The sequence below is a fragment of the Haemaphysalis longicornis genome, unplaced genomic scaffold, assembly GCF_048455015.1.
Source record: "Haemaphysalis longicornis isolate Haplotype H1 unplaced genomic scaffold, Haemaphysalis longicornis Haplotype H1 scaffold_9, whole genome shotgun sequence".
NCBI lineage: Eukaryota > Metazoa > Arthropoda > Arachnida > Ixodida > Ixodidae > Haemaphysalis > Haemaphysalis longicornis.
In genome coordinates, this window is record NW_027526460.1 from 105,845,265 (window position 1) to 105,866,136 (window position 20,872).

General features: G+C 46.4%; 1 protein-coding gene across 1 annotated transcript; it reads right to left on the minus strand.

Moving 5' to 3' along the window:
- Positions 1–18,890: 18,890 nt before the first annotated feature.
- LOC144153342 (uncharacterized) lies at positions 18,891–20,627 on the minus strand. The gene has a single exon (XM_077684992.1). The coding sequence runs from the start codon at positions 20,625–20,627 to the stop codon at positions 18,891–18,893; it is 1,737 nt and encodes a 578-aa protein (XP_077541118.1).
- Between the last annotated feature and the right edge of the window lie 245 nt (positions 20,628–20,872).

Consider the following 20,872-nt stretch of genomic DNA (forward strand, 5'->3'; position numbering starts at 1 on the left):
CGACACTAACTTCAAAGAACAGCGCTCACTTGTGAAAGTGCTGCTCGCTCGCGACAAAAAACATTTTTCGGACTTCACAGAATCTTGGCTTACCCGATCCCCGAGCGTCTTCTGGCGGATCTTTAGCACGCGCACAAGAAAGGCCCCTGAGCGGATTACTCTGCAGGATGGCGACACCATCGTTTCCGACCCAGCCAGCATTGTTGAAACATTCACAAAACACTTCTCGTCCGCGTACTCCTCGTCACGCGACAGCGGCTTCCCGCTTCAGCTCGCGCAGATAGGTGATGTCATACACACGCCCAACATAACCGTTGAGGATGTCACGGCTGCTATCCGCAGCCTACCATCGAAGAAATCCTCAGGCCATGATAACATCCCATGCTTCATTGTAAAAGGCTGCTCTGCCATTTTCGCGCCGTTGCTCTGCCACATTTTTTGTCTCTCGCTTGAAGAGCGGCACTTTCTGACAAATTGGAAACCCGGCGTTGTTTTTCCTCTCCATAAGTCCGGAAATGTGTCGGTGCCTGGAAACTACCGACCAATATCTCTCCTTTGTTCTTTCTCAAAAGTTTTCGAAAAAGTAGTACACCGTTATCTCTTGTCCAAAATCCGGCCCCTCATTCATAGTAATCAGCACGGTTTTATACCTGCCCGGTCCGTCGAATCAAACCTTGCCTGCTTTCTGAGTGACGCCAGCAAGTACATACTTTCACGTCAACAAATGGATGCCATCTACTTCGACTGCAGCAAGGCCTTCGACCGCGTAAACCATGATTTGCTCCTTCGCAAACTGTCTTCTTATGGCTTGGCTCCTGCTTTCTGCGAGTGGTTTGCAACCTACCTCAAACAGAGAACAAACTTTGTTCAGTACGCTGGTGCGAAGTCTCGCAGCTTCACTGTACCGTCCGGGGTTCCCCAGGGCTCTATTCTCGGTCCTTTATTGTTTAACGTATTTGTGAATGATGTGCAGTTAATTATAAAGCATTCATCTCTATTGCAGTTTGCAGACGACATGAAACTCTATCGCGCAGTGGGATCACAGGCGGACTGCGCCCAGCTTCAACGCGACGTACAAGCAATCTCCCTCTGGTGCAAAACTAACTACTTAGATTTGAATCCATTGAAGACCGTTACAATTTCATACACTCGAAAAACCTCTCCTTTAACCTTCCCATACCACCTCGACTCTCTGACGATAAGAAGAGTAAGCGAAACACGTAATTTGGGCGTTATGATGGATTCGAAACTACGATTCACACCGCATGTAAACTACCTCGCACTCTCATCTCTTCGGACTTTGGGCGCTATCTATCGTGCAACAAGGGACTTCTCAGGAGGTTCGTGTTTCCTTGCTCTGTACAAAGCCCTTGTACTCCCAAAGCTGGAGTTTGCATCGGCAGTCTGGAACTGCATGAGTGCGTCGTCGTCTTTGCGCTTGGAAAGGGTTCAGAAAAGGTTCACGCGCATCTTCTCTCGCCGCTACACCCTACACGAGAAATACGCTTGCAAGGATGTCATCAAGCGGCTGAAGCTCGAAGAACTGCAATCTAGACGCACAAACCGCGATTTAGTGTTTTTGTTCAAGTGTATCCCCTCCAGGTTCGACAGCCCGAAATTAGTGAGCTCTGTTCGGCTAAGGACACCAATTCGAGCTCTCCGCCCCCACCTTTGCTTTGATATGACCACCTCAGAGATGCTGTCTCCATTGTGCCGTGTGCAACGTGTGTACAATGATGACTTTCGTGCATCTTTGGACGTCTTTTCCGGCAATGTTAACTCTTTTAAACGCGCCCTGAAAAATGCATGCATTTGAAGCCGCTGTTGCCCATTTAGTATGGTATAGAAGTTATCTCGTGTTCGTGTTTTAAACTTCCCTTCCCATTTTCTACACTTGCACCGTTTGCCGTACACATACTCCTGTGCACCTATGTATGTGTGTCCGCAGGTGTGTGTGCATGCATGCACGTGCGCATTTGCCTGCACTTGTTCACCTTCACATGCACCCGCGTGGGCATGCGTGTATGTATGTTTTGTTTGCACTCACGAGCGTATGTGCCGTGCATACATATAAATTTTGCTTTATATGTACTTATTACCAGTATCCACGTTCCCCAGTAAGTTACGACGGTGGATTGTACTGAACTTGCGTGTATGCCAATGTACTTTGTAGTATACCTTGTCACAAGCCCTGTCTCAGCGCGTGCTAATGTACCTGACTGTAATCTCAATTCCTTAAATGTATAAATTGAGTGTGTGTGTGTGTGTGTGTGTGTGTGTGTGTGTGTGTGTGTGTGTGTGTGTGTGTGTGTGTGTGTGTGTGTGTGTGTGTATGTGTGTGTGTGTGTGTGTGTGTGTGTGCGTGCGCGCATGCGTGCGTGCTTACGTGTGTGTGAGTGCGTGTGCGTGCCTGCGAGCACGCGCGTGTGCGGTGGTACTATGTACTTTGTGATCCCTGCACTTCATAACCAGTCTCCATGTTTTACCGTTTGTTTATCTGTGTGTCGCCCTGTCCTTTTTGTGTGACCACCCAAGAAGGCCTAGTGCTGTTGGTGGGCACCAGCCAATAAACAATAAACAATAAACAATAAACAAGACGTGCGATTGAAAATCGAGATGGTACAGATGGCAGACTAGTTCCGGCAGCGTTTTTTTCGCTATCTGAGAAGCGGCCTCATGTGGACAGACGAATTCAGTTTAGTAGGCTCGCACTTATTTTCCACACAAACAGCCTTTCTGATCCAGAGCACACAAAGTAAAATGCCCCTTATCGCACTTAGAACAGGGACGGAGATACAAAATTACCCAATAAATCTCCTGCGAACGAGACTACAAATCTAAGGTAAAGAAATAACCAGTTTGAAGAAACAAAAGTCAACAAGCAACTCTCTTTCAATATGCATCGAGCAGCATACGTCGCCTGATTCCGCGAGAAGTTAGGAGGCTTGCTTATAAAGGTCAGCAGACAAGGCAACACAAACTTAAGCGTCCTGATGCGTTGCTATATAGCAACGCATCCGGAAGAGTCACCGTCATCTTTATTCACTCTGACGCGAGACGGGAGCAGCCACCCCTCCTTGTGACTTAACAGAAAGAAAGGGGTTACTACAGGGAGACCTTGATAAAGACAGAGCAGCGGCAAGCACCGCGCAATTTGCTCTGTTTCAAAACTTCCTCAAGGAAGTTCGTACGCCCGTTATGGGCTGATACCTACTAGCATAGCCGAGTTTGCTTCTTTTTCGGTTGTCTTGCCTGTATGCTGCACCTATACAAGCCACACCCCCGCAGGTAGAGGTAGCCTTTGCGGGACGGAACCAAGCGCGGGAGGCCGAGAGAAAGAGGTGGGGTAACTTGTCCTTTTGCCTGGCGAAGCTTTGAAGATTCGACTGAAAGATCGATTGGTTTGTTCGAAATGGGTGTGATCTTGTCGCTAAAGTACCCTTTACGAAGAGAGTCGCTCAAATGTTTTAAACCTTGGAATAACCTCGCATCGTATGTGGGTTGAGAAGATGGGTGAGAAATAACGGGGCTTTTTTGTTACCTACTTACAAGGACGCGGCTGTATACCTCTGTGATTAAGCAAGTACTAATTAACCAAGCCCCTCTCTTATGTTGGCTCACCATACATATTACACGTTGGTTTTGCTATATCGCTAGCTATTATTCGTGATCACTGTTGTTTTTTTTCTGCCTGAAAGTAACCGGTAAATTCAAAACCATCCGATGTCTTGCGGTAACCTTGTCTAAGCTTTCTGTCATAATGTTTACAAGGGTTCTTGCAATTAGATTTAAACTTTCTCGTGTCACGCTTTGCAGAAAAGTGAAACCATGAAGTTGATATATTATAAATTAGGCGAACATTTGTGCTGTACTGCTAATTTACTTTTGTAGCAAAGCAGTCAGGTTCTCCAAGTATTTATGCTCTCATTTGGAATTTAGAGCATCTTTCTCTTTTTTTTATTTATAGATAACATAAACTTATACTGTACAAATGAATATCAGTTGCTACAGTCTCCGCTAAAGGTAACCCTACCTGTGCTAACTTTCTTAACGGGTGCATTGGTGAACAATCAATTATGCCCTTCAGTCATTTTGACCTCATATGCAAAAGTGTTACATTACTATGAATACGGGCATATGGATGTAAATGCCAAAGACACACACATACACGCAGACGCGCACGCGCATGTACACGCGCACACGCACACATGCACGCACGCATGCACGCAAATTAACACACGGACGGTCACACGCAAACGCACACACGCGCACACGCAAACGCACCCGCACAAATTCAAATGCGCTCGCACATGCGCAAAAACGCACAGGCACGCACACACAGACACAAGCAAACGCGCACACACACGGATAGGCAAACGCTCACGCACTAGCGCACGCGCACGCTTGCACGGACACGCAGGCACGCATGCCCGCACGCGCACACTCACAGTCACATACACCCACGGGCTAACTCACGCACAAAAAAAACAGACAGCTACCGATGCAAGCTATGCGTTTGCAGCAATGCAAGCAGAAGACCGTAGCACGCTTACGCACTTAACGGGTTCCCTAATCTAGAGGGTATCCAATGAAGGGATAAGGCACGTATAAAGAGCGTCGCTGTTCACTGCCACATCTTGCCTCAAATGCAGACATTTTCACCTAAATATAGATTTGCCGACACTTTTCACAAGCCAAGAAGAGGAATACGCTCAGAGCTCCTTTAAGAAAGTTTTTGAGTATGACCTTTGCCTCCATCTCCACGGTTTTGTAGCTCGTGTATGATCTGCAGCGAAGTTCATCATGTTTTTTTTTAAGTTTATATAAAGACTGGACGAAAATCATGCAGTTCTTACGAAGGTTCAACACCTAAACACAAACGCTGTAAAGACACTACAAAAATAGTAACACCAATGCACCATAGCTACTGTAGCGCCCAGAAAGGCCTATCTTGGTATTTTGGTTCATTGGGACATTTGGCACGAAATTAATCGCGTCCCGATTGGAAAACCAGTGGACCTGCTGCAGCAGTCGAAGATAGACAGTGGTGAACAGAGCTGTTACATAACGGGAATTCGGTGTGAACAGCGAGTGACATTTATTGGGGGCATAAAATGCACACACAAGAACGATGAAAATGGTATATATGCCGTCACGGGAGCATATAGCGTACACCACTAGGGCAACAAGTAGAATCGATCGGCTACCGCCCGGTGAAGAGAACCTCAAGGCGTTCTATAAGTCGATATATCTTCCCTGAAACGTATTCACTTTGCAAAGCGTTCTTGGTGAGAGGCTCTCTAGGCTTGCCGGCTGCCGCGCTAGGTAAAACGAAGAGCCTGCTTCCTAAGAGCAGAATTTTACGGACGAGGTGCAAATATGGAACGTACATCTCTGGTCGCTCGTGGCGCTCACCGAGGTGCGGCTTCGCATTCTCAGTGGGTAGATATTGACATTCACAATCACGTAGCTATTGCAGATGGGACCTTTTCCTTCAAAGTAGACTCTTTGCAGTTGTATAGTGCATCACAAGACTTGACATGATTGTACGTACTTCCACGCTGAAGTATTCGGAAGAGCCTGTTTGTGTCGTCGAAGAACCCTTTCGAAGTGCATTTTTGGTCTCTTCATGCGGTTTTTTTACGTTTGTTACGTTTGAATTTCGTGGGAGCATTAATAGAAATAACATATTGTTGCGACCCCATATTGCTACCTGACGAAATTCAACGTGAATAAACTAGTTACTATTGCTTAATTACAAAGTGATTAAACTCTCTCTAATACATACAGAATATGGACATAAAATGACGTGTTGGAATCGCAGACATAACCACTCTACACGTAAGAGGAAGCTATCAAAGATACTCTAGCGGCAAGCAAAATGTTCGCTGTTAAGAAGTCGAAGGCAGCGTTTCCGAATACACAAGAGGACCATCCTTCTCCGGAGCTGTCATCCTTCCCTACCAGCCAGCCACCAAGTGCTACTAGCAGAGCACAGAGAGTTACATTAGCAGGAGTACTTTATAACGGAGAGTTTTGCCCAAAAGAAGGTACAAATTAGGGGGAAATAATCAATATAGAGTTGCGGCATAGTTATAATAGGAGTACGTGGCGTCCATAGTGTCGGAGTCAGCCCAGTCTATACACCACCTCTCTCAGCAAGTGCAAAGTACGTTAAGTCCTTCCACTGAGTGACATCCCCACCCCAAAAGATCTATTAGACAGTTATAACATAGCGGACAAGCGGTCCAGCTACAGGGTACCCCGTACACCTGCAGATGTGCAGAACCAGTTTTGACGCATCTGTGCATGAGCAGTGGCGCCGAATGCTTACCCGGTACCGTACCGGTACCAGTTCTACGCTCTGCTATAACCCTCCGTTAAGTATGCCAAAGTTGTTCTTCTACGGTAGCAGTGGAGGCTTCTCAGCTGCCGCTGGAGTTTAATGAAATGAAGGCGTAACCACAAAAGAACCCGCGTTGTCAGATAACCGAAGAATGTTTGTGTCACCATGCAAATATTGCCGGTGCAACTTGACACCGGCCGTACCGCTAAAATATGTTTTTTATGTTACTGCGTGAAAAAATTGGACGACAAACTATTGCGAAGATTGCAAAATGAAGCTGTTGCTGCAAAGCGGGTATTTTGAGCATTTATAACATTGCTATCACGATACCTGGTGGAAGTGTACTTGAGACCAAAGAGTTCACGAGTCCGCATTGCTACGTTCTTTTAAGTTTTTAAGAGTCACAATCGTCGGAAGTGTTTCGTTAAGTGACCTAGAAAGGGAATGACCGTAATTGTATTAAAACAGTTTACGGGGCCTGATATGAGCTGTGTATTTTGGTCTGTATTTCAAAAAGACTGTAAGCATCTAGTCTCTAGTCCTACTACAGTTTCGTATGGTTTTGGCTCACAAATATTACAGGGTAAGAACTCTGTAATTGAGGCAAAACAACACCGAGCGCTGCAGGATGGCCGCTTCCAGTACTCAGACTGCTAGGATAGGATCATATGTGCTGCGGTGTGCTAGGTCGACGCCAATACCAGACGCCCCTCTATGCTCACCAGACCCTCCTATCATCCCCCCGGGTGTAGTTTGCGAACTTTATTTGGCTAGTAGTTCCGTTTCCAGAGGTTCAATCGTGTGCAGCGAATTTATAGAATAACAGTCTTCTGCGCAAAGAGCAGTGTTTGGACCACCCCGTTGAGAATTGAAGCAGCGGCCTGTGTGAGGAACTTGCTGAAGAGACTGAATAGACAACCTGGAGTCTCACACTGGTGGACTGCTTCTGTCGAAAATAATGCAAACTATGTTCTTTTTGCTTTATCACCATCCCGTCTGATTGCTATTTGTTTGGCAGCCGTTACCATTTTATGACACATACCATCGAGAAGGTTGGAGTATCCCAATCAAACTCAGGTCCACTTCACAATTCACATCCTACGATTTGATGTGCCGACACGTAGTTTTACCGATACTTTGAGGCTAGTTCTGGCTTAAGTTTTTAATATATTGTTTCTCTGTGAATATCTCGGCGTGAATGTCACGTTATGAGAGTTTTTTCGCGTTGTTGTTCCTACAGGTTGCACTAGCGGAGAACTTTGTGAAAATGAATACAGAATTTCAGGCTAGGGGGTTAGTTTGTTTCCATATCTATAACTAAAAAGTAAAGGACATTTTCAGACCTAATTTAGTTTGCATTCCCTAGGTTTTGAAGAGGACCTTGGTACGAACCTTTTTCGCGGCCCGATAATATGGAGAAAGGTTGCAAAATACTACGTGCTATAATGAATTGAAGAGCAAGAGGTATTACCCCCAGTGAGTTCTCCGCCATGCTCCATGGGGTACCGAGAACACTGCCGGATAGACAATCTTGGAGCACATCCGCCGGAGCGTCACCGAAACTTCCACTTCCACCGTACAAGGCTTCTTTCTTTCAGCCCAAAAGTTCCCGCAATGGTTAGGTAGAGCTCAATTTGGGGCAGGGTACTAAATGTCGTTACGTGCCGCCACCTACATTTCACAGTGTCTGGTCTGGGCGCACAAATACGTGAAAACATAGTGACAACTGACGCTTTAAAAAAACGTAGCAAGCACAACGTCGGCAGCGAAGCTACCCTAAAGGGTTCACAGAGGAAACACAACCACAAACAACGAAAACAGTTAACAGTCTGTAAAATGGACACGATAAATCTGGCGATATTAGACTCGCTAATGGTCATATTGCCCTTCGCATCTTCCCGGTAAGGTAAAGCCTGAGTTATAAACAAAAAGTTAGGCTCAACTATCTCGAAGCTTCATGAACCCCATGCAAGTGACTACAAGTTCTCGAGAAAGTAGGTTTTCATTTCACATCTAATGCCGGCAGATGAAACTAATTTGTGGCAGATCATACTCAGCCAATTTCTTCTGTTTTTTTATGATTACTCAACTGCGTGAAATCTTTTATCTTTTTTGCTTCCTCGTCTTTTTTTTTCAATAAAACGCTTCAAAATTACGTCTCAAGAAAATGCACATTTATTCTCTTTAAGCCAGTTTCTGTTCAGTTTGGCGAGGAGGAAACTCCTAGGAGAATGAGAAGCCTTGAAAACCGGTCTACTTTTATGAACAGGTCGAGTATATAAAAAAGGTCCGAGTAAGTTAAAATGATCGCCCTAAGCGTTCCCGTGCCAGTAGGTCTACTAAAAAACACAATTATAAACGAGTCCATCCAAACAGAGGTAAAGTAGCAAAATGATAAAAAATTTGGCCCATCTCCCCACGAGGGGGGGACTCGAGTAAATTCGTCGCGTAGGGGGTGGGTGTATTGCGTTAACCTTAGTGCTTGGGGGTGGTGGTGGGGTGGTAGTGAATGTTTTAACTATTATTGCTTATTACTATTATTTAATATTGCGTTAACGTTTAGTATTGCGTTAACGTTTAGTGTTTGGGGAGTTGGTGGTAGTGAATGCGTTATATCAGCAGCTTCTTGACGTAGTTTGAATGAGTCAAGGATTTAAGGCGCGTTCGTAGCCTTTGATTCTGTGTCGGTTTTGTGGCGCAGTGGGAAGAGCACCATGCACCTCGCGTTCCGCCCACAGGGTCGTGGGATCAAAACCAGGCGCCGATAACTATTATTTTTTTTATAGTGGAGGGGGAGGGGTGCGGACAGACAACAACGCTGCACCTGTTGTTGAGTGCGAGGAAGGTACGGGGGAGAGACGCGCACCTGCGCCTCGCCGCGACGCGCATGCGCAGTGAGCGTGTGGACGCCGCCGCCGACGGTCGAGGGACATCGTGCGACTAAGAAACGCTCCGCGTTTAAAAGCCTTTCGTACGACGTGATGCGTCCAATGCAACAACGATATATAGAAGAGCAAATATCAGTCGCTGGTGAAAACCGCCAATTCATCTTAACCACCCTCCCACGAATGGATACTTCTGAGCCAACCGACACAAAGACATTATTTCAGCTGATAAATTCTTGATCATGGATAGATAATGTTGCTATCTGGAGGGCGCAGAAAGTGTATACACGAGGCAAGAAGAGCATCAAAATTACTGTCTTAGAAGAGAATCATACATTTTTGTCAAAGCTTTCATTACAAATAAATGTAAGCTAAAGTGGGTAGCTCAAGACTATTACGGCTGCTTTTTTTTCCTTATTGCTGCGTTAAAGGGACCATAGATCTATCATTCTGATCGAATAGCTGGTCTAGAGTACCTTTTTTACTATCTCCCTAAAAGGCGTTTTACTCATCGGAAGCCAGAAGTGTTATGTGACTTTAGAAAGTATAGCTACAAACAAACCGCTTAGTATCACGAATGTCGTCGAATGAATGTTTTTGCCTCAAAAAGGGTAGATGTTGAAATCTACATCAGCCGTGATGTTCCTAAATCTTCACAAAAACGATGGACACATAAAACAACTTTTGGGTTAGCGAGTAAACGAATAACTGATACTTTCGTTTTAGTGCTCGACGCTGCCTCTTTTTGTTGAGTCAACGGTAATGGGAATGCCTAAGATATTAAACGAGAAAAAAGACACAATTGACAGGCAGCTTGTAGGACTTGGCTTATCGCATGATTACTTAATACAAATTTGAAAAAGCATAGCTTATGGGCTAAAACCACGAAGGCAGACACTCGTCGTGGCTGGATGAAATTAACACGCAGTACCAACGGCAACCGACAGAGACCTTTTGGCATTCTTGCTTAGTCTGAAATTGCAAAAAAGGAATGTGACTTTTATAGAAAAAATGAAGCTATGAAAAATACAATGAAACTGCAATGCTCTCTAATCGTTCCATTTGTGCTCCGGTGGATCTCCGCACGCGCATGTGGTATAAATACCATCGAAAACGTGTCTCCAACGAATGACAATTATTTGAATTGAACTTCAACAAAAGGTGAAACCCCTATAGTGTCTCAGCAGCAAGCTGAGTTTGTGCCTATAGGAGCATAAATTATTTAGCAGCACAAAAGTTGTAGTTTTGCGTTTACCTCTAACCACTCTCACATTTGTTTTATTGCTAATTGCCCAAGATTCGATCTTCATTTTTTGTTTGAGCTCAATATTTTTTTTTTGTATTCGAAACACCATGCACCTCTAACTTCCCAGCATTAAACATACGTATACATGTTTAAATGATATAATGTTGATCTGGGGCAATGATTGCTTTCCCACTGACCGGCAAATTTTATATTACGTCAAGCTCTCCAAACCTGGCTACCACTTATCTCATATCTTGGCACTTTATTAAAAGGGGCGCGCCTTAGGTAAATTACCTAGAATGAAGCATCTCGATGTGCTGGTTCAAGCAGACACACAGTACTAACATGTGCTGCATTTTTATTATTTTCTAGGTATTTCTTGTATATGTCAAATTCTCGGCAGCGATTTTTCAATAGGTAACGGATCTTATTGCTGACCACAAAAGCGCTGGCTTCAATCGCGAAATTTAGCTATTTGAATGGGGTTTAAATTTAGTTTCGGCAATCCTATACCGCGCACCTCACAACGCAGATAAAGCTTCGTGGCTCACGCGTACAATTAAACCTGTTAACACGAACGCCTGACTGTCCCATTGGAATGTGTACCTCTAATGACCCAGGCGGCAGCACGAATGATGCTAGAAGAGAAGGAAAACAATCAAGGTTCGGAGCTAACCAAAGCAGTTGTTTATGACTAGCGAAGTTAGTTATTGATTTATTGTTTTGATAGTAATAAATATTTATGAGAATAATGTTTATGAAGATAACTAAAGATGAATTAGCTTGAACCAGGATGAATAAAGGTGTAATAAAAGGAAATGGAATAAATCAATAATTCATTAGAGATTTAAAGCACTTATTACTAAGGTGAACGTAAGGCAGAATAAGAATATGGATGCTGGAGTAAGGCAGAATAGTAAAAATATAAGGAGGTTGAGGGCGATTAGAATGAATAAAATGGAATAAATGGATTAAAGTAGATGACGGTGGTGTTATGGTGGATTAGGATAAGCCATTGTGGAAGGAGGGCTGATTAGGTTGTCTTAAGGTGGATGAAGGCGGGTTTAGATTGATTAGGCGCCGTAAAATATCGTGGCGGCCGCGTTGACGGGTGGACGGTCTTGGAAAATGTAGCCTTGACAATTGTACGCAAGGCTTTTGACTTGGCAGCACGTAAGAAGACCGGTGCACCGCGAAAATTTTTATCTGTTTATTTCTTCCCACTTGTCCGCCAAAAGAAGCAAGATTGAATTAACTACCTGCCGCGGTGGCTCAATGGCTAAGGCGTTCTGCTGCTGTGCACGAGGTCGCGGGTTCGATTCCCGGCTGCGGCGGCCGCTTTTCTGATGGAGGCGAAAAGCAAAAACGCCCGTGTGTTCGAGATTTTGGCGCACGTTAAAGATCCCGAGGTGGTCAAAATTAATCCGGAGCCCTCCACTACGGCGCGCCTCATCGCCTGCGTTGCGTCGGCGCGTTAAACCCTACAATCATCAAGATAGAATTAACTGCATCTTAGCCTTTCACGTTAAAAGGGTGCAAGAGCGTACAATCGGGTATGCTTTCATTGGCGCTAAAATGTTAGAAGAATTCGGAGAATCAGTGTCAGAGACGTTTTAGCCTGCTAGTGATAAGGTTGGAATATTAGGCTTAAGCAACTGCCCTGTGTTTTGTTTCTATTCCCCGGCTGCCATTACTCGTTATAGCGAATGCTCCTGAGTAGCTACCGCCGCAAATTACTCATGTTCCTTCGTATGGCTTCCGATACGTGAGCGCTGAGACGACTGGGACAATTAGGCTGTCTCTCGCGCGCATTTAGAATAGCCCACATTCGCTGTTGTGTTACGTCTACGCCACCAGTTTGAGGTTCGTATTTTTCTTTGTTTGTACAGGTCCGCGCAGAAGTAAACGGAGCACGGGAGCGGTGGCCGAACTGCATCGCTGCGCCGCGTATGGGCGCCGACGGGAACCATGGAGCGCCGGTCAAAGAGTGTGTTCGCACTGCCCCCACCGCCCTATCTGATATGTTTAATCGCCGCTCTGCTGGCATGTCATGTTCGGCGAGATGGTCTTCAAAAGGCAGCGCTGGGCTATAGAGGGGCGCTGGTTGCATTGGCGCTCGCAGGCAACAGCGGCGACAATATCCGCTGCTCATGAGCTGGACGAAGATGCGCGCGCCCAGAAATGTGCCGTGTCGCGCGCTGTAAAGGGCGGCATAAAATTGTAGGCCGCTCCGGTTTAGCATAGCTTGTCATTGCGATATAATTAATTGTAAGCCGGCAACAGAATTGCCACGTATATTATAGAAAGCACATTCACAGACATTTCCGTTGTTCAAAAAAAAAAAAAATCTCGCTTACGAGATTTCTTTTTTAATTTTGGGTTTCTCCCAAGTTATTGGTTGCGGTCAGTCCAGGTCTGTTCTGGAGAAAGGGGGAAAAATGTCCATGCGGTGGAAATTCTGTATTAGAGAACACCGTAAAGAATGGGTAAAATCGTTGCCTGCTATTACAGCATGCCCCATAGGGCGCATATTTTGTTGTCGCATTAACCCTTTCGCTCCCCTTGACGAGGGTAGCCGTCATAAAATTTTGTACAAAATTAACTGATTAAGAGTATGGTCGCCATCGGTCATGGCGGCTATACTCGTCATCGGTCATTTTGGAGCCCTCACGGCGCTTTTTCTCAAAACGTTAAGGTCATGCGGTGAAGCCCTCCTTCCATTCAATGCGGAGTTTAGTTTAAAACTGCAACACTTTCTTAACTGATATAAGGTGCTCGTTAAAAATAACGACGTCGGTTTTAATGCGACAACAAAATAAGCGCCCTATGAGGCATGCTGTAACTGCAGGTAACGATTGTACCTATTTATGGTTTTCTGTAATACGGAATTTCCACCGCATGGGCATTTTTTATATCCCTTTCTTCAGAACAGACCTGGGATGACCGGCAGCAATAACTTGGGACAAACCTAAAATTAGAGACTTTTTTTTCGAACAGCGGAAATGTCTGTGAATGTGCTTTCTATATTGTACGTGGCAATTTTGTTGCCGGCTTAGAATTATTTATATCGCAATGACATGCTATGCGAAACCGCAGCGGCGTACAATTTTATGCCGCCCTTTACAGCGCTCAACAAGGCACATTTCCGGGCGCGCGCAGCTTCGTCCAGCTCAGGAGCAGGGGATTCGGTCGCCGCTGTTGCCTGCGAGCGCCAATGCAACCAGCGCCCCTCTATAACCCAGCGTGACCTTTTGAAGACCGTCTAGCCAAGCGTGACACGCCAGCAGAGCGGCGAATAAACATATCAGATAGGGCAGCGGGGGCAGTGCGAACACACTCTTTGACCGGCGCACGGCCGGACTGGAGCAGCGGCGAGCGCGCACTTTCATGAAAGTGCGCGCCCGCCGCTCCTCCAGCCCGGCCGTGACCGGCGCTCCATGGTTCCCGTCTGCGCCCATACGCGGCGCAGCGATGCAGTTCGGCCACCGCTCCCGTGCTCCGTTTACTTCTGCGCGGACCTGTACATGCCATCCTCCATGTATTTAGTGCACGCAGTGTTTGGTTTTGGTTGTGTTGGAAACACGGAGAGAATGCGAGAATGAAAGCAGAAACGCTGTCATCAGCATCGATTCTCAATCCTGCTGGTGCGCTTGAGAGAACTCGCAGGAAGCACCATCAAACTCCTAAACAGGTAGGTTCATGCGTAGTTCAGAGGCCTAAAAGGCTGCCCCGGTCACTATTCTTTCGGGTACTACCCCTGCTGAAGCGACTTTACTTTTTTGGGTACACATTAGCTCAGCACGTTTCTTCATATAGGCGTGTTCGTCTTGGCTTTGCAAGTGCTGGAATCGTTCGTGTAGTGTTAATTGTACCCTGTGGTGGCTGTAATCAGGCACACTCCCAACCGTGTTGCTTGTCGAACTCCCCCACCTATCTTTCCTTCCTCTTTCCGTGGCTACCTCTTTACCTTCTAAGCAAGGCTTGTCTGGCCGTACCCACCCTGCAGTCAGCCGAGGCAATTAATGGTATTAGTGATAGGCAAACAAACAGAAAAGTATTTAAGCAGGTAAGTTTTTAGGACACGTAGAGGTGATAACGAAAATATCTCTTTGGGAAAGGAGTTGACAATTTTTGGGACGTAAGCAGGTCTAACATAGGAACCGAAACGTGTGTAGCAACGCGGTGTAACAAATCGAGGACTCTCTCCGAAGGCTCGCACCAGCACATGAGGGGACAAAAATGAGCTTTTTTTAAGATACTCGTTTAAAAAAAGAGGGCGTAAAATGCACACAGACTGAAATATGTAAAGGAATGAACGTTAACGAGTATGTCCCGTTTACTTTGGAACGCCAGATGAAAGAACAATGGAAAAACAAAGATATCTCAAATCTAAGAATGCTGCACAGAATTGAGTGCACAGTAACTGTCCGCGTTTGGGCTGCCATGAAGGACGTACATTATATTGCACGCAAGATACTGCCCGAAGCTTGATACAAACATAGATAATCTTGGTGTTCCAAGTCATGTCACTATCAAAATAAACACTTAGATATCTCACACCTGTCGAAGAGGGAAGTGGAATACAGCGGCAATCCTTGCATCTTGAATTACGAAGTATAATCGGCATGCAGTCAATGTTTTTTGTGAGGGTTGCGTAAACGTATACATTTTGTTTTTGGCGTGTTTGCACAAATAGAGTTATAAGAATACCAGGCCATAACCGCAAAAGAATCTCTTTGAAGGGAGTGAATTACTGAATTATAAATAGGGGGAGTAGACACAAGACCGGTGTCGTCTGCAAACTGATCAGGCGACTCGTTGTTGTGACAGAACACAAACCACTGACACACACGTCAAACAGCAATGTCAATAAAATAGAATCCTGTGGCACCCCTGACTGCAAAAAAAAATTGTAACTTGAGAAATTTTTTAACCGCATTATTTGAGCTAAGTTTTGAAAGTAGTTTGCTACAAGTTTAAGAAAAGGGCCCCGAAAACCTAGATGTTCCAGGTTTTCAATCAATAATGAATGAGAAACAGAGTCGAATGAGAAAAACAGCCGAAAAGTGCACAGGCGGCCTCATTAAAAACGAAGGCAGAATAAATAATGTCACATACCTCTTTTATAAGCCTGGTAGTAATCGGTCCTGCCCTAAACGCCGACTTGAATTCTGAAAGAACATTATTATTTTAAAGAAAAGTGGTCATTGTACGAAATACGTATTTTTCTAAGATCTGTGCAATACGAGGCAGGATAGATATTGGTCGGTATATCTCAATCGTTTTAACGCTTACACTTTTATGTAGCTGCTTGACCAGGACGATTTTACGCTCATCAGGTATGAACCAATGCTGCATAAAAGAATTGAGAATAAACATTCATACATTGCACAATACTATGATGTTTGGATGCACTTCAGTTACGCAAGCACCGGCTATCCATAGTGCTTTTTTAGGTCTGAAACTAAATATGATGTCATGCAAGTCAGCGCAAGTCAAGGGACGCAAGTATACCGAAGACACGTTGCTATTTAGGAAACGCAGGGCTGCAGCGGGAGAAACCTGTGCCCTGTTTGGTGGCTTTGAAAAGTGGTTATTAAAGTCACGCGCGGGTTGACCAAGATTACGGAAGTGTTTTGAAATAGTTGCATCAATCGATAGTTTTGGGTTCCGGCAACGTAAATGGTTGATTGTCGTCCAAGTTTCCCGGGGGCAGGATCGGTCCTTGTGGAAATATTTGTTATGGGATAAACGTTTCGCCGACCTCAACAAAGATGTTTCTGTATTTCGCATAGATGTAAAATTATCCTTAACGCGGATTTTGCGCGTCTTTTTCGTTAATAGCTTGCAGAATTTCGATTGCTATCCAAGGGATGTTCATACTTCATTATTTTACCAGCAACTGGTTTTTTGGTGCCTTGTGATTGTGTTTTTTAAATATTTCTAAGAACGTTTGATACACGACTTGAAAGATAACCCTCTGTAAAATATCTTCCAATAAAAATCAGCGACAGATTTGTCAAATTTCGCTATGTCAAGGTTAATCGACTGCTGCACAGTAACAAGCGTCCTATTCGACTGCGGAAAGAAAAGGTGGCAACCGACGAAATAATGGTCGGACGTTTTTGCTTGATAATAGCGGCAGTGACGTTAGGTACGGGTTCTCTAATCTTTACGTGGCCAAGATTTCGCGTCGCAATTTTACCACCGAGGTACTTTTCTCTTGTGGTTGTAAATATGACAGTTTGAATGACACATTTTGCTAAAGTATTAAAATAGTCGCACAGGATAGGCTTCAGGACGACCAAGTGTCAAGATTGATTGATTTCATTGATTTATTGTAGGGTTTTGTGCGCCGACGCAGCGCAGGCGATGAGGCGCGCCATAGTGGAGCGCTCCAAATTAGTTTTGACCACCTGGGGATCTTTAACATGCTCCGAACTCCCGTACACTCGGGTGGAGTGGAATAAACTTTATTATGTGCCTGCAAAACCCGCGTGCACACACGCTAGTTGACCGGGCCTAGGTCACCGCCGGGGGTCTTGACTAAATTTCTTCTCCCCACATGCGGGCTTGTGGAAGCCTGCCTCGTTGTCGCCTCTTGGGCTTGCTGGACGGCCCAGAGTTGTTCTCTTTGGTCGTAGGATGTCAGCACCGCTGCTAGTCGCGGCGGAAGGCTTTCTGACTTCTTTTTCGGGATGTTTGTTGCACTTCCACAGCATGTGCGCTAGAGTAGCCGTCTCCCTTCGGCAGACCCTGCACTTGCTGTCTGGGTAGGCATCGAGGTATAGTCTGTGTAGAAGTAGCGGCGTTATGAAGGTTCCGATCTGCAGTTGTCTGAAGATTACGGTCTGGGCTCTGTCCAGCTTGTCGCTGGGTGGAGGGAGAGTCCTGCGAGCAAGGCGATACGCTTTGGTGATCTCGTTGTAGTTGACGAGTCTGTCCTTAGTGCTGAACCAGAGTTGTGTGGCCTCTTCGTTGCCAGCACGGATAGATAGAGTGCGCGCTGCGACTTGGGCCGACTCGTATCTGTTTTCGTTTGTCTCTGAGACCTTGCCTTCGTGTGCTGGGAACCAAGTGATGTGTTTCCGGTTATGAAGTTCGGCTCGCTCCAGGATGCGGGCCCCTGTGGGTGAGATCTCCCCTTTGGCATAATTCCGTACTGCTTGGCGTGAGTCGCTGGGGACGGTGGTGCAGCCTTGGTCGGCAAGTGCCAGTGCTATGGCCACCTCCTCGGCCTCCTCGGACTTGACGCAAGTTATGCTTGCAGCGGATCTTGTAGTGTCTGCAGCGTCAACTACCGCCACGGCGTAGCGGCTCCCGCCCGCGTATTTTGCAGCGTCGACGAAGCGAGCGCCGGGGTCCTCGCTGAGTTTGTCCGTGAGGGCCTTGGCTCGGGCTTGGCGCCTGCCTTTGTTGTGTTCTGGGTGAACGTTTCTAGGTATTGGGTCTATGCGTAGGGCTTGGCGAACTTCGTTGTTGAGCGTGCTCTTGTTTCGTTCTGTCGGTGGTATCTGATCTGCAGTTTTTCGAGGATTTTGTGGCCTGTCTTTGTTGCTGATAGCCGCTCGAGTTGAGACACCCTCTGTGCTTCTGCTATTTCTTCTTGTGTATTGTGGATTCCTAGTTGTAGCAGCAGATCGGTCTTCGTGGTATCCGGTAGGCGGAGGGCGATCGTGTGAGCCTTGCGTGTCAGTATGTTGCTCTTTTTCCTTTAACTTTGGTACCAGTGGTGATATGCGGCCACGTAGGTTACGTGACAGATCACAAACGCTTGAATTAGGCGGACTAGATTGTCCTCCTTCATGCCGCCCTGTTTCGAGGTTACTCGCTTGAGTAGCCGGGTGGCGTTGGCGGTCTTGTATATGAGACGATTGACCGTGTCCCGATTCCTCCCATGAGATTCGATGATCATTCTGAGGACTCTGATCTTAGGTACCGTGGGTATGATGGTACCATCTTTGGTGCATTTCGTGATCTTATCCCGTTCCCTTTGTGGTTTGCTCTTGTGTTTTCTTTCCGGTTGGTACAAGAGTAGTTCCAACTTCTTTGGTGAGCATTTGAGGCCAGTGTCTTGGTAAACTTCGATCTCGTTGACCGCTCTCTGGAGTACTGTATCGTTGTGTCCGTCGCTGCCTTTGCATACCCATAGGGTAATGTCGTCGGCGTAGATCGTATGTTCGACGTCCTCAAGCTTCCCGAGTGTCTCGGCCACTCCGATCATGGCGAGGTTGAAGAGAATTGGGGAGATTACTGACCCTTGTGGGGTGCCCTTGTGCCCCATGGTAAGTTCGCCGACTCTTAAGTCTCCCGCCACAAGTTCATCGCTTCTGTCCGTTAGAAAGTCTCTAACGTAGGTGTAGCTGCGCTCTCCCAGCTTGAGTTTCGATATTTGTCTTAGGATTACTGCGTGTTAGATTTGATCAAATACGCTCTGTAGGTCGAGACCTAATATGGCTTTGTTACCGCTGGTCTGGCCGTCTATTACGGGGTGTTTGAGCTGAAGCATGGCATCTTTGGTGCCCAGTTGTTGCCTGAATCCGATGATCGTGCGGGGCAAGGCTTCTATTTGTTCAAGGAACTTTTGCCACCGATTCAGGAGGACGTGCTCTAGAACGTTTTCAACGCAGGGCGTCAGTGATATAGGCCTGAGGTTTTCTGGGTCTGGGGGCTTGCCCGGCTTCGGGATTAGAATCATTTTGGCCTTCGACTGTCGGGAAAGCTTGTCTGTTTTCAAGCATTCGTTGTAGTAATCTGTTAGGGCTTCTATTGACTGGTCATCGAGGTTCCTAAGGGTTCTGTTCGTTCCCCGGTCACGGCAAGGCGCCGATCTGCTGTTGAGGTCGTAGAGTGCCGTTCTTACTTCCTCGATGCTTATGTCGCGGTCTAGGGCTTCATAAGTCTCGCCAGTATAAGGGCCGTGTTGTTTCGCGGTAGACTGTGGCACGTACTTGTTCAATAGATGCATTTTGACAGCCGTCTCGCCCTCGGCCATTGTCTCCTTGTGTATTAGTTTAGCCAGTCGGTCCCGCTGATGCGATTTCGTCTTCGTTTCGTCTAGTAACTGTCTTAGGAGGTTCCACGCTTGGCCGTTGTGCATTTGGCCGTTGATCGCGTTGCAAAGCTCGTGCCCATGCTGTTTGCAAAGCTCCTGGCAGTGCTCCTCCATGTTGCGATTTAGCTCCGCGATGTTTTTGTGAAGTTTGCGGTTGAGGTGTTGTTTCTTCGAACGCGCGAGTAGAGAGTTCTTGGCCTCCATCATGCGTGCCAATCGGCTGTCCATCTTGTCTACTTCAATTTCATTCTCGATCTCCTTAGTTGCTGCCTCAACGCTGCCTGTGAGGTCTCGGCACCATGCATCGATGTCAGTGATCTGGCTTGAGTTTTCGTCGTGTTGCGATTCTCTTAGTTTCCTAAAGTCGTTCCAGTCAATCCATTTAAATTTACGTGTGCCAGCATGGTGTGCGCCAGGAAGAAGGACCTTGATTTCTATGATCAAGTGGTCGCTGCCCAGGTCCGTGGATGTGTTGTGCCACGTTGCCGGTTGCCAGCCAAAGTTATTGATGAAAGTAAGGTCGGGTGTGGTATCTCTAGACACCGAGGTGCCTATCCATGTCGGGTGAGCCGGCTCCGTAATGAGGACGAGGTCGAGCTCGCGTGCATCTTGCGATAAGTTTCTTCCTTTGGTGAGGCTGTTGCTGTAGCCCCAGGCCGGGTTAGCGGCGTTGAAGTCTCCCCCAATTAGGAGTCTTTGCCGGTCTGCCGCCTTGCAGGCTCTGTGCAGGAGTGACCTGAAGCGTTGAAGTCTTTGTGTGGGACTGCTATATATATTGAAGATGAAGATGCTGCACTTCCTTTTCGTTGTTGGTATTATTTCGATGAAGGTATGCTCTATCTTGGTATTCTTGTAGTCGTGCTCTATGAAGGGGAGCCCTTTCTTGACGAAGGCCCAGACGACTCGGCCCTTCGTCGGACTGGAGTGAGCTCTGTATCCGGGAAGGGTCGGGGCATCCTCGAGTGTTTCTTGGAGTAGTATGACGTCCGGTGCATTCTTGGCGTATTTGATGTGCTGTTGTATTGCCGCTTTCTTGCCCTTGAAGCTGCGGCAATTCCATTGCCAGACTGTTAGTTGTGGTGCGTTGGAGGCCATGTTAGCTGGAAGGTGGGTTGCGGGTGATTGCCTTGGTTGCCGTGCACTTGGGCGTATTGGGTGAATAATGGGTGGTTCATGATGGCCTCGATCGCTTATTTCATGCTGGTGAGAGTCTCCTTGATCTCCTGGATCTCTGGTTTGAGCTCTTTGTTTTCTGCTCGAAGCTTCATGAATGACTTACCTTCATGAATGACTTATGAGGCCATCATGAACAGATCGTCATTGCTCGAATCCCTCGCTTC

Bases quoted from the DNA above. Each gene is read 5' to 3' on its own strand.
- LOC144153342 (XM_077684992.1), bottom strand. From the start codon at position 20,627: ATGGCCTCCAACGCACCACAACTAACAGTCTGGCAATGGAATTGCCGC.